Below are 17740 nucleotides of genomic sequence, written 5' to 3'. Positions count from 1 at the left end.
CCACCGTCGCTAACCTTGTGTGAATGCTCTGAAAAGCTAATCATTTGCATATCACAGCATCTTCTTCCTGTCGGCTAAATTTCGCGTCTGTAGCACGTCATCTTCGTGGTGTAGCAATTTTAATGGCCAGTAGTGTATATCTATACTTCATTGCAGTGAGACTTGGATAATAACAGCTGGAAATGGAACAGCACAAGTTGGGAAAATGAGATTTCTAACATGAACAAGTAACTGTCAGCTGTTGTATAAGGAGTACAACTACCAGACAGGTAGTGGGACTTAAAAGCACAAATGAACAGATGTGGTACAGGAATATGTAGCGAGGACATGTGACAAAAATAAATGAAAATACATTACTGGAAAAAGATTAGTGCACACTTTTAGAGGTTTCCAATTAACTCGAGATTTATTGTGGCAACAGTGCCTACGGAGTACGTGAAATGATTATATTTACTGATCAACAGCACAAGCGGTTCTGAGGCACTAGGTATCCACGCATGCTGCACCACCCGTATTAGTACGTGATGTAGCTTCCACAGGCTGCAAAGCAGGCGCTGACTCTGGCTGGCATCCAGTCGATCGTACAGATGGCGAATATTGTCATAGGAAACGTTATGCAACCCCACTCGATCTATTCACGTAGTTCTGTAAGATTTGTTGGTCGACGATACGCAAGCGTCACTGCTCGTCGCCGGCCGGAGTGGCCGAGCGGTTCTAGGCGCTACAGTCTCGAACCGCGCGACCGCTACGGTCGCAGGTTCGAAGCCTGCCTCTGGCATGGATGTGTGTGATGTCCTTAGGTTGGTTAGGTTTAAGTAGTTCTAGGGGACTGATGGACCTCGGTTGTTAAGTCCCATAGTGCTCAGAGCCATTTTCACTTCTCGTCCCATCGTACCCACACGTGCTCGACTGGAGACAAATCCGGAGATCGTGCTGGCCAAGAAAGTTGCTGCACCTCTTCTACATCTCAATGAGTTTCACGGGCAGTGTGTGGGCGAGCGTTTCCTCTTGGAACAACAAATCATCTTCCTGTTGCACGAACGGCAAAGGAAAAGGACCTAGCAACGTTCTGCACGTACCAAGCGCTGATGAGCGTCCCCTTCAAAAGTACCAAAGGTGAACGAGAGTTGTAGCTTATCGCACTCCATACCATAAGGCGTGGTGTGGAGCCAGTACGTCTTAGACGAAATCACTCTATGAGACAGTGCTAACACGATGTACGTCGTTCGCGCAAACGGCCATCATTTCCGTGCAGGCCGATTTGTTTTCTTCGCTGAAGACAGAGGCGCACCAGTCTAATTGTGCACGTCGATACTGTGGCATGAGTGGAAGATGGGCTGGATGTGTGTGTGCGCCTATAGCCCCATTGCTAATAACTGGTTTGGAACAGTTCTTGTTGACACGTCTGGGCTCACAAGCCCTCTTATCTGTGCTGTATCACAGCTGCCCTTACAGGATGACGATCCTGGCGAGTGTCTGTGCTGTCAACGACCAGAACCTCGTCTACAGGTATCAGAAAGTTTACGTTACCACTGATGCCTAGCATCGTTGAAGAACTGACGCAGCACATCCAACTTGCGTGACAGTTCTCCGAAATGACCGCCCTGACTCTCGGAAGGCCACAATTTGACTTCTTTCAAACTTGATCAGTGGCTGTGGGAAGCATGGTTGCCAGCTTGCTTGACTTAGGCCCTTATTACACTAGGCCGCCATGCGGCACAGCCGCCACGCCACCAGTGGTAGGCCCATATTACACTAGGCCGCCATGCGGCACAGCCGCCACGCCACCAGTGGTAGGCCCATATTACACTAGGCCGCCATGCGGCACAGCCGCCACGCCACCAGTGGCGTTGCTCGTCATTGGGAAGATTGTTATGGAGCTTATTAGACTAGGACAGCCAATGGCGCCGCCAGAAGCTGGCTCCCTTGTCCCGGCACTACGTCCACCGCCACTGGTGGCGTAGAGTCCTGGCGGGGCATTGTCAAACGGGGCCTACTACACTGTGTTGCCAGGCGGCGCAGCCGGTCCTGCCACCACGTCGTCACTTCGCTGTGCACTAGTGACCAGGGAACATGTCGGACAACAACTATACATACATGCTCCTCCTAGCACTTTTAATGAAAAGGAGAAGGCGAAGGGAGAGGAAGATGCATGTACACTCTATGCTATCGTTAAGAGAATCTAAAGGGTTGTATTATACTATTTTTGACGAACTATATTTAGACGACAAGTTTTTTAATTACCTACGACTGTCTAAATCGTGCTTGTTGTTGTTGTTGTTGTTGTTGTTGTGGTCTTCAGTCCTGAGACTGTTTTGATGCAGCTCACCATGCTACTCTATCCTGTGCAAGCTTCATCTCCCAGTACCTATTGCAGCCTACATCCTTCTGAATCTGCTTAGCGTATTCATCTCCTGGTCTCTCTCTACGATTTTTACCCCTCCACAGTGCCCTCCAGTACTAAACTGGTGATCCCTTGATGCCTCAGAACATGTCCTACCAACCGATCCCTTCTTCTAGTCAAGTTGTGCCACAAACTCCTCTTCTCCGCAATTCTATTCAATACCACCTCATTAGTTATGTGATCTAGCCATCTAATCTTCAGCATTCTTCTGTAGCACCACATTTCGAATGCTTCTATTCTCTTCTTGTCCAAACCATTTATCGTCAACGTTTCACTTCCATACATGGCTACACTCCATACAAATACTTTCAGAAACGACTTCCTGACACTTATATCTATACTCGATGTTAACAAATTTCTCTTCTTCAGAAACGCTTTCCTTGCCATTGCCAGCCTACATTTTATATCCTCTCTACTTCGACCATCATCTGTTATTTTGCCCCCCAAATAGCAAAACTCCTTTACTACTTTAAGTGTCTCATTTCCTATTCTAATTCCCTCAGCATCTCCCGACTTCATTCGACTACATTCCATTATCCTTGTTTTGCTTTTGTTGATGTTCATCTTATATCCTCCTTTCAAGACACTGTCCATTCCGTTCAGCTGCTCTTCCAAGTCCTTTGCTGCCTCTGACAGAATTACAATGTCATCAGCAAACCTCAAAGTTTTTATTTCTGCTCCATGGATTTTAATATCTACTCCGAACTTTTCTTTTGTTTCCTTTATTGCTTGCTCAATATACAGATTGAATAACATCGGGGAGAGGCTACAACCCTGTCTCACTCCCTTGCCATCCATTGCTTCCCTTTCATGCCCCTCGACTCTTATAATTTCCATCTGGTTTCTGTAAAAATTGTAAATAGCCTTTCGCTCCGTGTATTTTACCCCTGCCACCTTCAGAATTTGAAGAAGAGTATTCCAGTCAACATTGTCAAAAGCTTTCTCTAAGTCTACAAATACTAGAAACGTAGGTCTGTCTTTCCTTAACCTATTTTCTAAGATAAGTTCAAAAATGTTCAAATGTGTGGGACTTAACTGCTAAGGTCATCAGTCCCTAAGCTTACACACTACTTAACCTAAATTATCCTAAGGACAAACACACACACACCCATGCCCGAGGGAGGACTCGAACCTCCACCGAGACCAGCCGTACAGCCCATGACTGCAGCGCCCTAGACCGCTCGGCTAATCCCGCGCGGCTCTAAGATGAGTCGTAGGGTCAGTATTGCCTCAAGTGTTCCAATATTTCTACGGAATCCAAACTGATCTTTCACGAGTTCGGCTTCTACCAGTTTTTCCATTCGTCTGTAAAGAATTCGCGTTAGTATTTCGCAGCCGTGCTTAAATACTTACAAAAGGTTATTCCTCTCAACGAAGGACCTCTGTTCAAAATCCGTAGGAGTGGACAAATAATTTCATTACAAGCATTTATTTTAACTGCTTGTTACTGTAAGCTTCAGAACTGGTGTCCCAAACTGCGAGATGTTGTTCAACTGCACAAATGAAATCTTCGGTGTTCACTTGTGTGTCCAATAACTTCTGGCATTCTTTCAGTACTTCTTCCAGCTTCATGTTTTTCCCTTTCGCTGTGTCTATACTTTGACTCCTTTCCACAGTGACATACTGCAGTTTAGTAGAAATACTGAAGCAAATGAAATAGTGCGCGGAAAGGAGTGCGAGGAAAACAGACTGCTCGACTAGGGGGAACTGCCGAACTACCTTAGCCTGAAAAACGAGATTGTTGCGCCGCTGGCGGCCTAGTGTAATAGGAGCAGCGCCTCCGATGGCGTGGCTGGCTGCGCCGCCTGGCGGCCGAGTGTAAGAAGGCCCTTATTTGCAGCACACTGAGGCTTCTCGCTGCGAGCTCTCCTTATTAAATCATAGATACAGATGGCGCTCTGGTTGCTAAGGCACTATGCTATCTGTTGGCGGACGACGTTGAAACCATTATTAGTACAGCTACTATCATCTAGATGGTTTATGATCAGATCAGAATCGATGTCGTCTTTCCAGGTGTACTATTCTTCTGACAGTGCAGAATGTCTAAAATGGTAGTGAATTTTCGACTAATATGGAAAGGATCAATGGGTAGACGGCGAAAGAGAGCGGTCAGATAGTAACTTACCACAGAAGACACAAGCACTGAAGAAGAGGAAGTAACAGGTAAATTCCTAACACTTGACGAAGAAGAAGAAGAAGAAGACAGCTTGGAAAATACACGAACTTTGTTTATACGACGCGACTTCAAAAACTAAGTTACGTAAGTCGTCCCTCGCTAAGATCATTGCGCAGTGCCGTGAGTGAGTGCATGTTTCCTGCTGACACAGTTCTGCTGCGGGACCTATACCAGGTCATGTGTGCGGCTGCAATGGCAGAGGAACGAGAAATGTACTGCAAAGTTAAAGTGCGATTCTTATGGACAAAACTCCTAAAATGAACACACGCACTGTGAAATACTGGCGGTACATGGGCACGATGCGATGTCGCGTCCAGCCGTAGGGAAATCGTTCTAACAATTTGATCAGTACTGCACAGCCGAATAGGATGCTGATCGGGAAGGAAGGCCATAGATATCGACCACAGACGACAATGTCCAGGCAATCGAGGAACTGATTCGCAGCCATCACAGAGTGGCTATCGCGGACATTGCTCAACAGATGCACATGGCGACAGCAAGCGCTCACTCCACTGTCAGAAATCGTCTTGAGTATGGGAAATTGTGCTCACGCTGTGTTCCGCGATCACTGTCGCCTGCACACAATGGCGCAAGGTTTATAGCGTCTCAGGACTTCTTTGAACGTTACTCTGTGGAAGACAATCATTTACCAAGCTGCAGTATTAAGGGCGATGAGGCTTGGTTCCTTCATCTCACACCTGCAACAAAGAGAGTTTCTGTGGAACATACACACACCTCTTCTCCTCCGCAGAAGAACTACAAACTTGCGCCATTAGCAGAGGACGTCATGGCCACCGTTTTCTCCCACTGTGGAGTTGTGTACACAGATTTTAAGCCAAAGGACCCAACCATTAATGCCGATTCCTATTGTACAGCATTGGCATCGGTGCACAACGCCATAAAGAACAAGTTACTTGGAATATTAAGTAAGGGCGTTGGTCTCCTGCACGATAATGCAGCAGGCCACGCAGCTCGCACAAGACGAGCTATGACTCGACATTGCCGATGGGAGGTTTGGAGGCATTGTCCGGACAGTACAGATCTCGCACCATGTGATTTCCATCTTTTCGACAAGCTGAAAGAACATCTGGAGGGAAAGAGATTTTCCAGTGACGAGGTCGTCCACACAGCAGTTCTCGAATGGCTCCGTGATCAAGGAGCGGATTTCTACCGTCGAGAACGAAACAATGATAGAACCTTCCGACCGTTGTTTCTTTGAAGCGCAGTGCAGCCTTTAATAAAAACTTCATGACCTGCCATAACGATGTGTAACTCGCTTTTGAAGTCCTCTCATATACACTACTAGCCATTAAAATTGCTACACCACGAAGTTGACGTGCTACAGACGCGAAATTTAACCGACAGGAAGAAGATTCTGTGATATGCAAACGATTAGCTTTTCAGAACATTCACACAAGGTTGGCGCCGGTGGCGACACCTACAACGTGCTGACATGAGGGAAGTTTCCAACCGATTTCTCATACACAAACAGTAGTTTACCGGCGTTGCCTGGTGAAACGTTGTTGTGATGCGTCGTGTAAGGAGGAGAATTGCGTACCATCACGTTTCCGATTTTGATAAAGGTCGCATTGTAGCCTATCGCGATTGCGGTTTATCGTATCGCGACATTGCTGCTCGCGTTGGTCGAGATCCAATGACTGTTAGCAGAATATCAAATCGGTGGGTTCAGGAGGGTAATACGGAACGCCGTGCTGGTTCCCAACGGCCTCGTATCACTAGCAGTCGAGATGACAGGCATCTTACCCGCATGGCTGTAACGGGTCGTGCAGCCACGTCTCGATCCCTGAGTCAACAGATGGGGACGTCTGCAAGACAACAACCATCTGCACGAACAGTTCGACGACATTTGCAGCAACATGGACTATCCGCTCGGAGACCATGGCTGCAGTTACCCTTGACGCTGCATCACAGACGGGAGCGCCTGCGATGGTGTACTCAACGACGAACCTGGGTGCACGAATGGCAAAACGTCATTTTTTTCGATGAATCCAGGTTCTGTTTACAGCATCATGATGGTCGCATACGTGTTTGGCGACATCGCGGTGAACGCTAATTGGAAGCGTGTATTCGTGATCGCCATACTGGCGTATCACCCGGCGTGATGGTATGGGGTGCCATTGGTTACACGTCTCTGTCACCTCTTGTTCGCATTGACGGCACTTCGAACAGTGGACGTTGCATTTCAGATGTGTTACGACCCGTGGCTCTACCCTTCATTCGATCCCTGCGATACCCTACATTTAAGCAGGATAATGCACGACCGCGTGTTGTAGGTCCTGTACGGGCCTTTCTGGATACAGAATATGTTCGACTGCTGCCCAGGCCAGCACATTCTCCAGATCTCTCACCAAGTGAAAACGTCTGGTCAATGGTGGCCGAGCAACTGACTCGTCACAATACGTCAGTCACTACTCTTGATGAACTGTGGTATCATGTTGAAGCTGCATGGGCAGCTGCACCTGTACACGCCATCCAAGCCCTGTTTGACTCAATGCCTAGGCGTATCAGGGCCGTTATTACGGCCAGAGTTGGTTGTCCTGGGTACTTATTTCTCAGGATATATGCACCCAAATTGCGTGAAAATGTAATCACATGTCAGTTCTAGTATAATATATCTGTCCAACGAATACCCGTTTATCATCTGCATTTATTCTTGGTGTAGCAATTTTAATGGCCAGTAGTGTACAAGGGTAATCCCAAAAGTAAGGTTTCCTATTTTTTTTTTTTATAAAAGTACATAGACCTGTTTGTTTATACAATGGCTTACATCAGTTTACAGCTTGAACATTTAGGAATTTTCGACATAATCGCCATTTCTGTCGATGCACTTTTGTAGATGCTGTGGCGGTGTTTGTATGCCCATGTCATACCAGCTCGCCGCCATGCTGCGAAGAAGGATGCCGCCACTGGCGTGATTGTTGCTCGGCCTCAGGTGAAAGGGGTATGCCGAGGTTTTGTCACCCATGACAGCTGAGTCCAGAAAGTTGCCCTGTTTGGCTGTAAGGCAGTGAAGAAATGCGCGGAAAGCATCAACTCATTGCCGCATGAGGTCCTTAGCATGCGTGGCACCCATCTTACGCACACCTTCCGGTAGCAATTCTCCGGTAACATTCTGTGAGCGGTGCTTCGGGAAACCTCAGGAAGCAACATGCAGAAATCATCCAGGGTGATCCGCCGATCTTCAAGCATGCTTTGCTCAACCTTCAACAATGTCTCCTCAGAAACTGTCGGTCTCCCGCTCCTCTGTTCGTCGTGAATTTCGGTCCGACAAGCTGCAAACACTCTACACCACTTACGAACATGTTTGACATCCGTGCACGACTCATCATACACTTCCGTCAATTGGCGATGGATTTCAATCGGTGCAGTGCCCTTTGCCCTCAAAAACCAAATAACTGCGCGCAATTCACAATTGAATCCAACAGGAACTCCAATCTGAACGGCTGCCAATCCAAGACTGAGCGCCTCAGCGTGGCGTGCGCATGTTTACACACAGTGCGTGAAGCACTCTTCATAACAGTGTGGCGAACTGCCACACAGAGTTTTTTACTTATAACAAAATAGGAGACCTTACTTTGGGGATTACCCTCGTATCTGATACAATTTCATGAAAACAGTACAACTTTTAGAATATTAGCTGCACGATACACAACCAAGCTTTACAAGCGTAATCAGTACAAACAGTAATGTGTGCGAAGTTGTTTATAATAAAAAATGCAGAATGTTGATAAGCATGAATGGACGATGTAAGTTGTATATTTGTGATACGATATTGCAGTGCCTATGTTATTCTGATTATGACGGAAAGTTCCTTTGGACATGCTTGCATGTGCAAAGTAACAGGCACTGAGACGACTACAGCCGTTATGAAATACATCAAATGTATTCGCAAATGCGAATAATGACAACCATCAGCTATAGAATGGAATGACGACAGTGAAAATTTGTGCCGGACCAGGATTCGAACGCGGATTTTCCGCTTATCGCGAGCGCTCGCCTTACCATTTTTTAATTTTTTTCGATATAGTTCGTTGCGTTTGGTCTGGGCGGGCGTCACAAGTTCAAGTTGATCGTTGATTCCTTGGCTCAGTTGTTTTATTACAGAGAGCACGCAGCCCTCTGACCGAACACGCTGAGCTACCGTGCCGGCGTAGTTTAGAATTCACGACGATTACCACTAGCCCACGGGCTCATTCAAAGGTTGCGAGTAAACGATCAGACACACAAGTGCCTGAAAGACGACTTCCCTATCAAGCTCCTGGATATTTTTGTTTCTCAAATAAACAGAGTGCGTTATAAAAATGGTTCAAATGGCTCTAAGCACTATGGGACTTAACATCTGTGGTCATCAGTCCCCTATATTTTAGAACTACTTAAACATAACTAACCTGGGGACATCACACACATCTGTGCCCGAGGCAGGATTCGAACCTGCGACCGTAGCAGCAGCGCGGTACCGGACTGAAGCGCCTAGAACCGCTCGGCCACAGCGGCCGGCTACCATTTTGCTATTTGTACACGACTCGCGGCTAGGTCCAAACTTCCGTATGTCGTCAACTATGCATCTACGATCTGGACTCTTACTCCCATTATGTATATTCCTGTACAGTTCAGAGGTTGTACTTGAGTCACTTGCCCGGTATCGGCAGATAAATATGATATTGTAGTGCCTGTGTTATTCTGATTACGATGCAAAGTTCCTTTGGACATGCATGCATGCGTGTACTTATGTACGACTACAGGCCGTAGACGCATAGTTGACGACATATGAAAATTTGTGACTGACCGTGAGTCGCGCACGGATAGCCAAATATGCTGTAGCAACACCCTCGAACGGACACTTTTTGACCGCTCCTTGTGCTCTAAAAGCAAACCTAGAAAACAAATAATGACACTGCCACATAGCAATGTGTTAGTCAGATCTGCACGTCACACGGTGTAATGTTGAAAGTTGCCTGTTCATCTGGCAGTTTCCTTTCTGACCACTAAATTTTGCTTTTCGTAGATCGCAACAGTTACATTTGCAATACTTTTGCGAGTTTCTGCTATACTCATCTAAGACTGATCGAAATAAGCCCTTCGAGCAACCTCTTTGCATGCACACTGAGACATTTTCGCATCTTTGGGAGGTCGGTTGCTCTCTCAGCCAATAGTAATCTTCCGCGGTTTAGATCTTCCATGTTAAACTTGCATCCGGCACATTATGGGATGAAAATGCTGTCTGTTCACGAACAGGTCTCTTTAAAGTTAATCCAGGTGTTAAAAGCAAATAGAAACATTTTATCTACTAAATCAAATAAAACCATGTTTTTTGGACACTCACGACGCCTGTCATCCGGCTAGACCGCAATACACAGCAAATGTTTCTCGTGCCTAAATGCTTCGGTGTGTCCCTTGTTGCCGACACTACAGGGGAAGAGCCATTGTGGATTGTAGAAGTAAGGGCCTTCGCGCATACTTACCTGTTTAATAAATCAGTACACACCGCCAAATACTATAACTTGCTAAGTATAGTCTAGTCTGCCTACTATTATTATTCCCTACTTAATTTGTGCACCCTTCAAGACTTTACAGGGCACCTGTTTGATTCCAGCTACATACTTTGTACGGTCAGTTACAAAACGACATGCCTATCAGAGCTGTAATTTCGTGAATGTCTCCTCGTTGATCCGGTGTCTGTTATAAAGGAAGATCTTGAACTCCCTAAGGATGCGTTTGGAAGGCTGGAACTGACAAAAAAATAACAGGGCAGTGAAGGACTTTGCGATGTCACTGTTCGGGACTGCTCTTCTGCCCGCGTAATCTACCCTGGAAGGAACACGCATCAAGGATTTACTGAATGATTAATTTGGCTCTGGGATGATGCCGAGGAACCTCAGGCTGCAGAAGAAGAAAATGTGCATGCTGAACTGCCACCAGTTGAAAGTGCCAGTGCTACTGCTAAAGACTGAATATCATTGCCCATTCTATGAATGTTTTAATTTGTGATTGCAATTATCTGTCACCTTATTTATGTAATTTCATTGTAAGCTAGCCATTTTTTGTTACCGTTTTTGTGGAAAAAAGTGGCTAGGATACCTGGCTCTCACCCCGGAGGCTCGGGTTCGATTCCCGGTACCGGAGTAAAATTTTTCGTATTGAGCTTTGCTTTTTTTTATGTTTGTACAGATTTACCAATAGATAGATCTCGAATTTAAAAAAAAATTGCATAATTTGGTAATCTGAGTCTGTGTTAGTGATATGATCTTTGGGGTTAATGTTATCTTTGCTTGTAAAACGTAGTTAGTTGTGTATGTTTGTTCATTACCTGTAATTAAGATATGAATAAAATTTCCGACGTGGTTTTTGCGTTTAAGATCAGATTGTTCGTTTAAGGTGATCTGTGGGTAGTTGTATGTGTACAATTCTTCAAAGACAAACAAAAAACGGTTAGGCGACCGCTCGTGATAAGCTGAAAGTCCGGCTTCGAGTCCCGGTCGGGCACAAATTTTCATTTTCGCCATTCCATTCTACAGCTGATGGTTGTCACCATTCGCAGTTGTAAATACGTTTAATTGTCTATTCGTATCTGATAGTGTTGTTGCGTTACAGAGTTGCATGCAACGGATGCTAAGTGCTATGAGTTACTAAGTTGAAGACTAATTCTACATATAGAGCATGGATAGTCTGACCACAGCTAAACCGGGAAGGAAACACACGTCTCCTGGTAAGCGGCCCAGGGATGCAGGCGGTGCGCAAATAATAAAACCGCCGGTACAAGGATACAGAACAACCCTCCATCTGTATCGCAACATCCAAACAGATGTGAACGAAGAGGAATACTGCCAAATGGAAGAATTGTCACCAGCATGTAGACAGAAGCGGAAGAAGCAGGTCTAATAATAATGGTGACCGCATTAACAACACAGTGAGTCAGAGCGATCCGTCAGTATTGAATAACTCTGTCGACCCACCTCAGGTGTACGACACATGCGTTGAAGTGATTATCCAGGTTAGAAGGGCCACGTATCTGATAACCAGCGCGCTGAGGCATTTGGAGAGAATTGGGTAGCTAAATGATAGCAAAATGTTAAAGAAAAAATGGTTCAAATGGCCCTAAGCACTATGGGACTTAACATCTGAGGTCATCAGTCCCCTAGACTTAGAACTACTTAAACCTAACTAACCTAAGGACATCACACACACCCATGCCCGAGGCAGGATTCGAACCTGCGACCGTAGCAGCAGCGCGGTTCATGACTGAAGCGCCTAGAACCTCTCGGCCACAGAAGCCGGCAAATGTTAAAGGCAATCTATCCATAGATCCTGGGAAACTTCTTATGAAATAAAGGAAAAATGACAGGCTCCACTGACGTGTGGTAAGTGGTAATGTACACTCAGTAAGTAACTTTACCACAAGTTAATGATTTATAAATAATAATATTACTTCATCTCTGTCAATGTAAAAATGTTTTAAAGATAAGTTCCACAGAACGAATCATGATGAACGGATTCACTCAGCTTGTTTACCATCAGGAAACTAAATTCAAAGTTCATTTAGCAGTGGCAGTTATCGATGACAAGTCAAGGTCCATTCGTTTATATATGATGGCAACTACTGCGCACAGTAGACAGTCAGTTTCACACAGGAATATGTCATGGAGCACTTGTCCTTCAGGAGGCCAAGTTGGATGAGGCAAAGTTCCTTGGCTGACATCTGTCTGCTTGTTGTGGCTGCTGTGAAGTATCTGCCCGATTGGATGGTGCTGCAATTGATGTAGATGCTGGTGGTCGCTCTGCTTCAGAACTGCTTGCAATGGCTCAGTGAACTGAACAGTCACAGAGTCACCAGGCGTCATCTCAAATACATTCCCAGTGGAGTGATATCTCCTTGATACTTGCGTGACACATGATTTGCAGAGGAAAACCAGTACTTCTGTTGTGGCGATGTTTTCCAGGGTGAGCATTCTGTTGGTCTCAGATGTTTCACTGGTGCCGACTGGAGTACCTCTTCAATACAGACAGGTGTGTTTTGGACACAATCCAGCTTGTGGCTGATACACTGTGTCTGTCATATTGTTGATATCTGGGTCTGTCAAGGGAATGTCCCCTGCAGAGTTGTAGCATGAGCACCTTGCAGACCAGGTCTGTGTAGCGGATAGTTGTGGTCACAGGTGACGTAGATAAGTCAAGCTTAAATTCTTATTTAATCTAGGACGCAATCGGCCATAGAGGTGGGCCTGATCGATCATTTCTATCTGAACTTGTCATGCTCGAAATTGTGTTGTATGCTGGACTAGAATATTGATATGACGTTGGAAGCATAAGAGAGATTGGGTGCGCTACTCTATCCAATGAGCATACGCCAAGGATGGTGAGGTGGTGGTAGTTGCGTCTATGCACCTCATGTTCCTGATTGTATGTCAAAGCTGTAGATGCTGTATGTAGTTGCAAAGACACTCATAGTTGAAATTGAGTACTGTTCTATAATGTGAAGGTGCATATCATAGTTTTTGAGTGTTGTTGATTGTGATAGTTTGTAAATGAAAAGGAAACTAAGAGCAGTGCTTAGCGTGACAGTAGAGCCATACTTTCTTCAATGGCGGGGATGCAAATTCCACAGAATTGCTTGTCTACTGTGTGAACTCTGTAATAGTATAATGTTAAAATTCTACTCGTTCAGTGAAGTATTTCAGTAATTTTGGAACATATAATGCATTGTACGGTCCATTGTTATTACTAGGAAATGGATCATAGTTAGATAATACATGTAATGTGTGTCTGTCTTGTTTGTTAGTACAAGCCTGAAGTCCATGCTTGAAAAATTACATTACTATTTCATGCTATTCCAAGGCTTGCACTTCTCAACATGTCACAGGCTGTCATGCTAAAATTCTATATTTAATTATCCCCCACGCGCAAAAACGCTCCATAAATAGTTATGTCGCTTCATACGCATTTCCATTGAACAATGGGTTACGATTTGTAACATCTACCGTCGCTATGCTGTGCATGTGGAAGACATTAGAAAACTCATGCGTTTAGGTTAGATTACAGTTGAGCATTAGCCATCGGTTAACAATTTACAGCGATCAACCAGTCTGTTTAATTTTTTCTTTAATATGCTTACAGGATTTCCAGGGAATATTATGTTACAAGGTACTGGATTAACTTTAATATTAGCCAGCAGGAGTTGCACGAAACACTTCTTTCATAAGGCATAATACATTTGACAAATGCCTGGGTTCACACTTCTGTTAAAGACAGCATCACCTTCAAATTATGTCCTAGAGCTAATTCACAAAGATCACCTTTTACTTCAGTAAAATAATCACAGTTACCCTCGACATTTCTCTTCCTCTCTCTAAAAGACTGCTAAATGTAATTCATCCAACAAACATCTGGTGGTTAGCAAGCTGATCATCTCTTGTGTATGCAAAGAAAGTTCCTTCCGGATGATCAGGGTGTGGAGAAGTTACTCAGGCAGGTGAGCCCAAATTTTGGACGATGTACGAAAAAATGGAATAGAGAAATTTTACTTAAAAACGGAATAGAGAAATGTTCGTGACAAACTGCTTTATTTCTGCTACAGACTTCGAAGAATTGTACCTTTATTATTATTAGATGGCTTCAGTTAAAACTAATGTAGTACAGCTTCTGTGTCTGTAGCATTTTATCGGACAACGTATGGCAATGTTTGCAGCAGAAATCTGAGACAAATTAGTTTTATTTTCGTACGTCATCGTTCACCCAAGACATCTAATAATGAAGGTATAATTTTCTGGTAACATGATCACTGGTTAAGCACATATGTATGTTTTGATGTTCTGGAGAATATTAATTTCCTGGTATGTAAAAAAGCCAACTTCCTAGTGCGTCTGGACTTTTTTAAAAGTTGCCTTGAGAGCTAAGCACCATACATTCCTCCAAGCAGAAGAGGAGGCAGCCACTATTTTGATCTTCGCATAATTTCAAACCAATACCTTTTACTGTAAGATTTACTGGAGCATCATATTAATAATTGGCCTATATTTTTTTACATTTTCAAATCTTGAATTTCAAGTTGAACAGTGGAGCGTTTTAGTAATAACATATTAATCCCAGGAGGTAACAAACACTCCGCCGTCAATGGTTCAGTTAGTCTATCGGATTCGTGGAAGACATGACTATCTATCTATCTATCTATCTATCGCTTGTGCCTTGTTCCATGGTTATGCAGGGTTGGCCATCGTTAACCGGATTTGGCACTTTAATTTTAATGGGTGGTCGGAAGCCCTCCCTGCCGCCACCCCATACCCCCCAGGACGGAATTAGTGTACCCCAGCTGCCTGCGGCTAGTGTAAATCGTGAAATAGTGTGAATGTGTTTCAAATGTCTGTGAGTCGTGTAACTGAGGCGGGACGTGGGGACCAGCTCGGTATTCACCTAGCAGAATGTGGAAAACCGCCTAAAAACCACATCCAGGCTGGCCGTCGTCGTTAATCCGCCGGGTGGATTCGATCCGGGGCCGGCGCGCCTACCCGAGTCCAGGAAGCAGCGCGTTGGCGCTCTCGGGTATCCTGGCGGGTTCTTGGAAGACATGACTGCGACGTTATATTCCAGATCGGAGTTATCTTGTCAACTTTGCCTCAGAATCAATTTGTGTGTTTATTGTGAGTGAAAATGATTCTTGGCTGTTTTGCAACAGGGATGGGCCTCATGGGTAAGATATTGGTGGCGTCGCTGGTGATAGTGGTGGCCTTGTTCTGGGCCAAGCTGAACGAAACGGCGCCGCCGCCTGTGCTTCGTTCAGAGTGGTGGGCGCAGGGACAGCCGCAAGCCGTCGACACTTCCATCCGGCCCTTCAAGATAAACGTCCCAGACCAGGTACGTGTTGCTCTCGTTGCATGCTGCGCTACGTGTTGCTTTAAAATGGTTCTGTCTCTCCATTTGACACGACCATGTAACGAATGTGTAGTTTATCAAATGCTGCAGATGCGGCGAGCGTAAACCCAACATTCCCTCTCCCCCACCATTCCTTTTACCATCAACCAGTCTGTTATATCTTTGGGAGCAAAGGTACACAAAATAGATTATGACTGGAACAAATTCACTGTGTATGCTTCACTTGGTTATACTACTTACGTGTAAATTAAGTTTTGAAATTTAAGGCAGAAAAGTTAATTTTATTAGAACGTCTTACTTCGCAGTTAACCGCTTTTCCTACTGACTGCAGCTAATGCTTCTCTTTATTTCGCATAATTACGTTATTTCCAGATACTAGATAGATTTGTACACTTGTAACCTCCCCCTCACTTATCGACCTTAATGGCAGTGAAAAATTAAACAGCGTGTACCTAATGGAAATTTGGGAAAAGCAATCGTCACCGAAGTTAAACTGTCGGTAAAGAGGGAGAAAGGGTTACATCTAAATGAAAGAAAAAATTCAAATGAAATTGGTGGAAATTAATTTTGAAAAAGGGTAAAGTTAATAAAGAAAGTAAATGTGCAGTCATTACGTTAACAATTAACTGGCGTTAATTAGATATTTGAGATTTGGGGAAAATTACGGTCGCCAGTCCTATGGACAACTACTATAATATCTGAAAAAGAAAGGTTAATGCACATATAATTAGCACTAAAAGCGTGGCAACTGAAGGTTGACATGTGTTGTGTGAAAACTGAATGTTTGTCAGAAGTAATAAATCTCGCTACACTCTGACTTAATTTAGCAAAAGAATTAATAAAACTGGAAAATTGAAAGTTAATTTAGTGACTAAAATTAATAGTGAACTTTGTTTCTGAAGCACTACGAAATTAAATAAAATAAGGTTAGTCTTGGGCTACCTCAACAATCATCTCAAAAGCATCTTGAATCTACGCAATTTAGAAATAAGAGACTTAACTTTGAACTTGAATTAAATGATTTTGAACAATTAACAGTAGTAAAATTTAGTACGTATCAAGCTGAGCTGCAGTCACAGGTAAGCTAAAATATGGTAACAAAACTCGCACTCTTAATTTGTGCTTGTGTAATCTAAATATAGTTCCGTTTGTTTATTGTAGCCAGCTATGAATACTTTAAATGAACTTTGAAATTAAAGCAGTGAAATGGAATGATATTACTTTAATGCTGGCGTTTGAATTTCAACGACACTCGGGTTCATTCCGGAAAAGGAAGCGACCCTGCTTGGTAATGCAATTGGGACAATGAGCAACAAAGGTTCATGCTAAGTTGCTGTGTTTTTGTGATGCAAATGGAACAGTTTGAAAAGCTGAGGTCTGCCATACAGTTCTAAAACTTTACGTGCTTTCAGTCTTTCTTGTTGGTTGATTGAAGGTGTGAAATCATCGATCGAGGAGGTGGCGACAGTCACTCATTGTCGGCCGTCGCTGTTGCAGAAGCTGGATGTTGGCGCGCCTTCTTCTCGACACGGTCACCAGGCGAAACGGGCTCTTGGTGTGTGCCAGTTAATGCTTCCCGTCCGCGACACCGTGCCAGAAACTATCATAGCAAGTCGAGCGCAATTACATGCTGCCAAACCCCACAAGCGCGGCAACTCGCGGGAGCGTCACACAACACACCTGCTCCACCGCCCTACTCCAGCCAGACTCTGCTCTGCCCGCGCTCCACGCGGCAGAGTTAACACTACTCAAGATCCTAAACACTTTGGTTCTCCACACGACCTATCGATGTAATCGTTCGATAGCATAGCTTTCCATAGGCAAGACCCAGCGAAAAAATACAAATAATATTTACAAAACAAACCAATTACACATCGAAATAAATGCATAAATGTATATATACAAATTGTAAAACAATTACAGTATATAAAGACACCCGAAATGTTATATATTCAGGTAACAAAATAAGGAAAAAATTTATAGTACAATAGATGGAAATAGGAGGATATGCATTTCCAGCGTTACACACTGTTCATGAGCTTAACGTATAGCATGTTGCCACATAACACATTAGTAACTGCAAATGTGATGCACTGGTCGTGAACAGGGCTGAATAAACTTGACGTTAAAAAAGCTGAACAAGCACAGGACGAACTGTAAATAATACCCATTTGGTTCGTGTACTTTTCTTGCAACTTCGGAGTAAATTTTGATATATGACCAAGAACAGAAAATAAATGCCAAGTCCAGGAGTGTGAATACTGCACAAGTTTGAA

The 17740-nt window shown here is 44.2% G+C and overlaps 1 protein-coding gene across 1 annotated transcript in view; it reads left to right on the top strand.

The window, feature by feature from the left end:
• The window catches only part of LOC124598614 (juvenile hormone epoxide hydrolase 1-like), a 43014-nt gene that overhangs the window by 8918 nt on the left and 16356 nt on the right, over window positions 1–17740 (top strand). Inside the window, exon 2 of the mRNA XM_047136013.1 lies at window positions 15268–15446. Within this exon, the coding sequence (XP_046991969.1) occupies window positions 15270–15446 (177 nt within the window). The 5' untranslated portion in view covers window positions 15268–15269. The remainder of the gene's footprint in view (window positions 1–15267; window positions 15447–17740) is intronic.

This window comes from Schistocerca americana, chromosome 1 (assembly GCF_021461395.2).
Source record: "Schistocerca americana isolate TAMUIC-IGC-003095 chromosome 1, iqSchAmer2.1, whole genome shotgun sequence".
NCBI lineage: Eukaryota > Metazoa > Arthropoda > Insecta > Orthoptera > Acrididae > Schistocerca > Schistocerca americana.
This window is presented reverse-complemented; position numbering and strand designations above follow the sequence as displayed.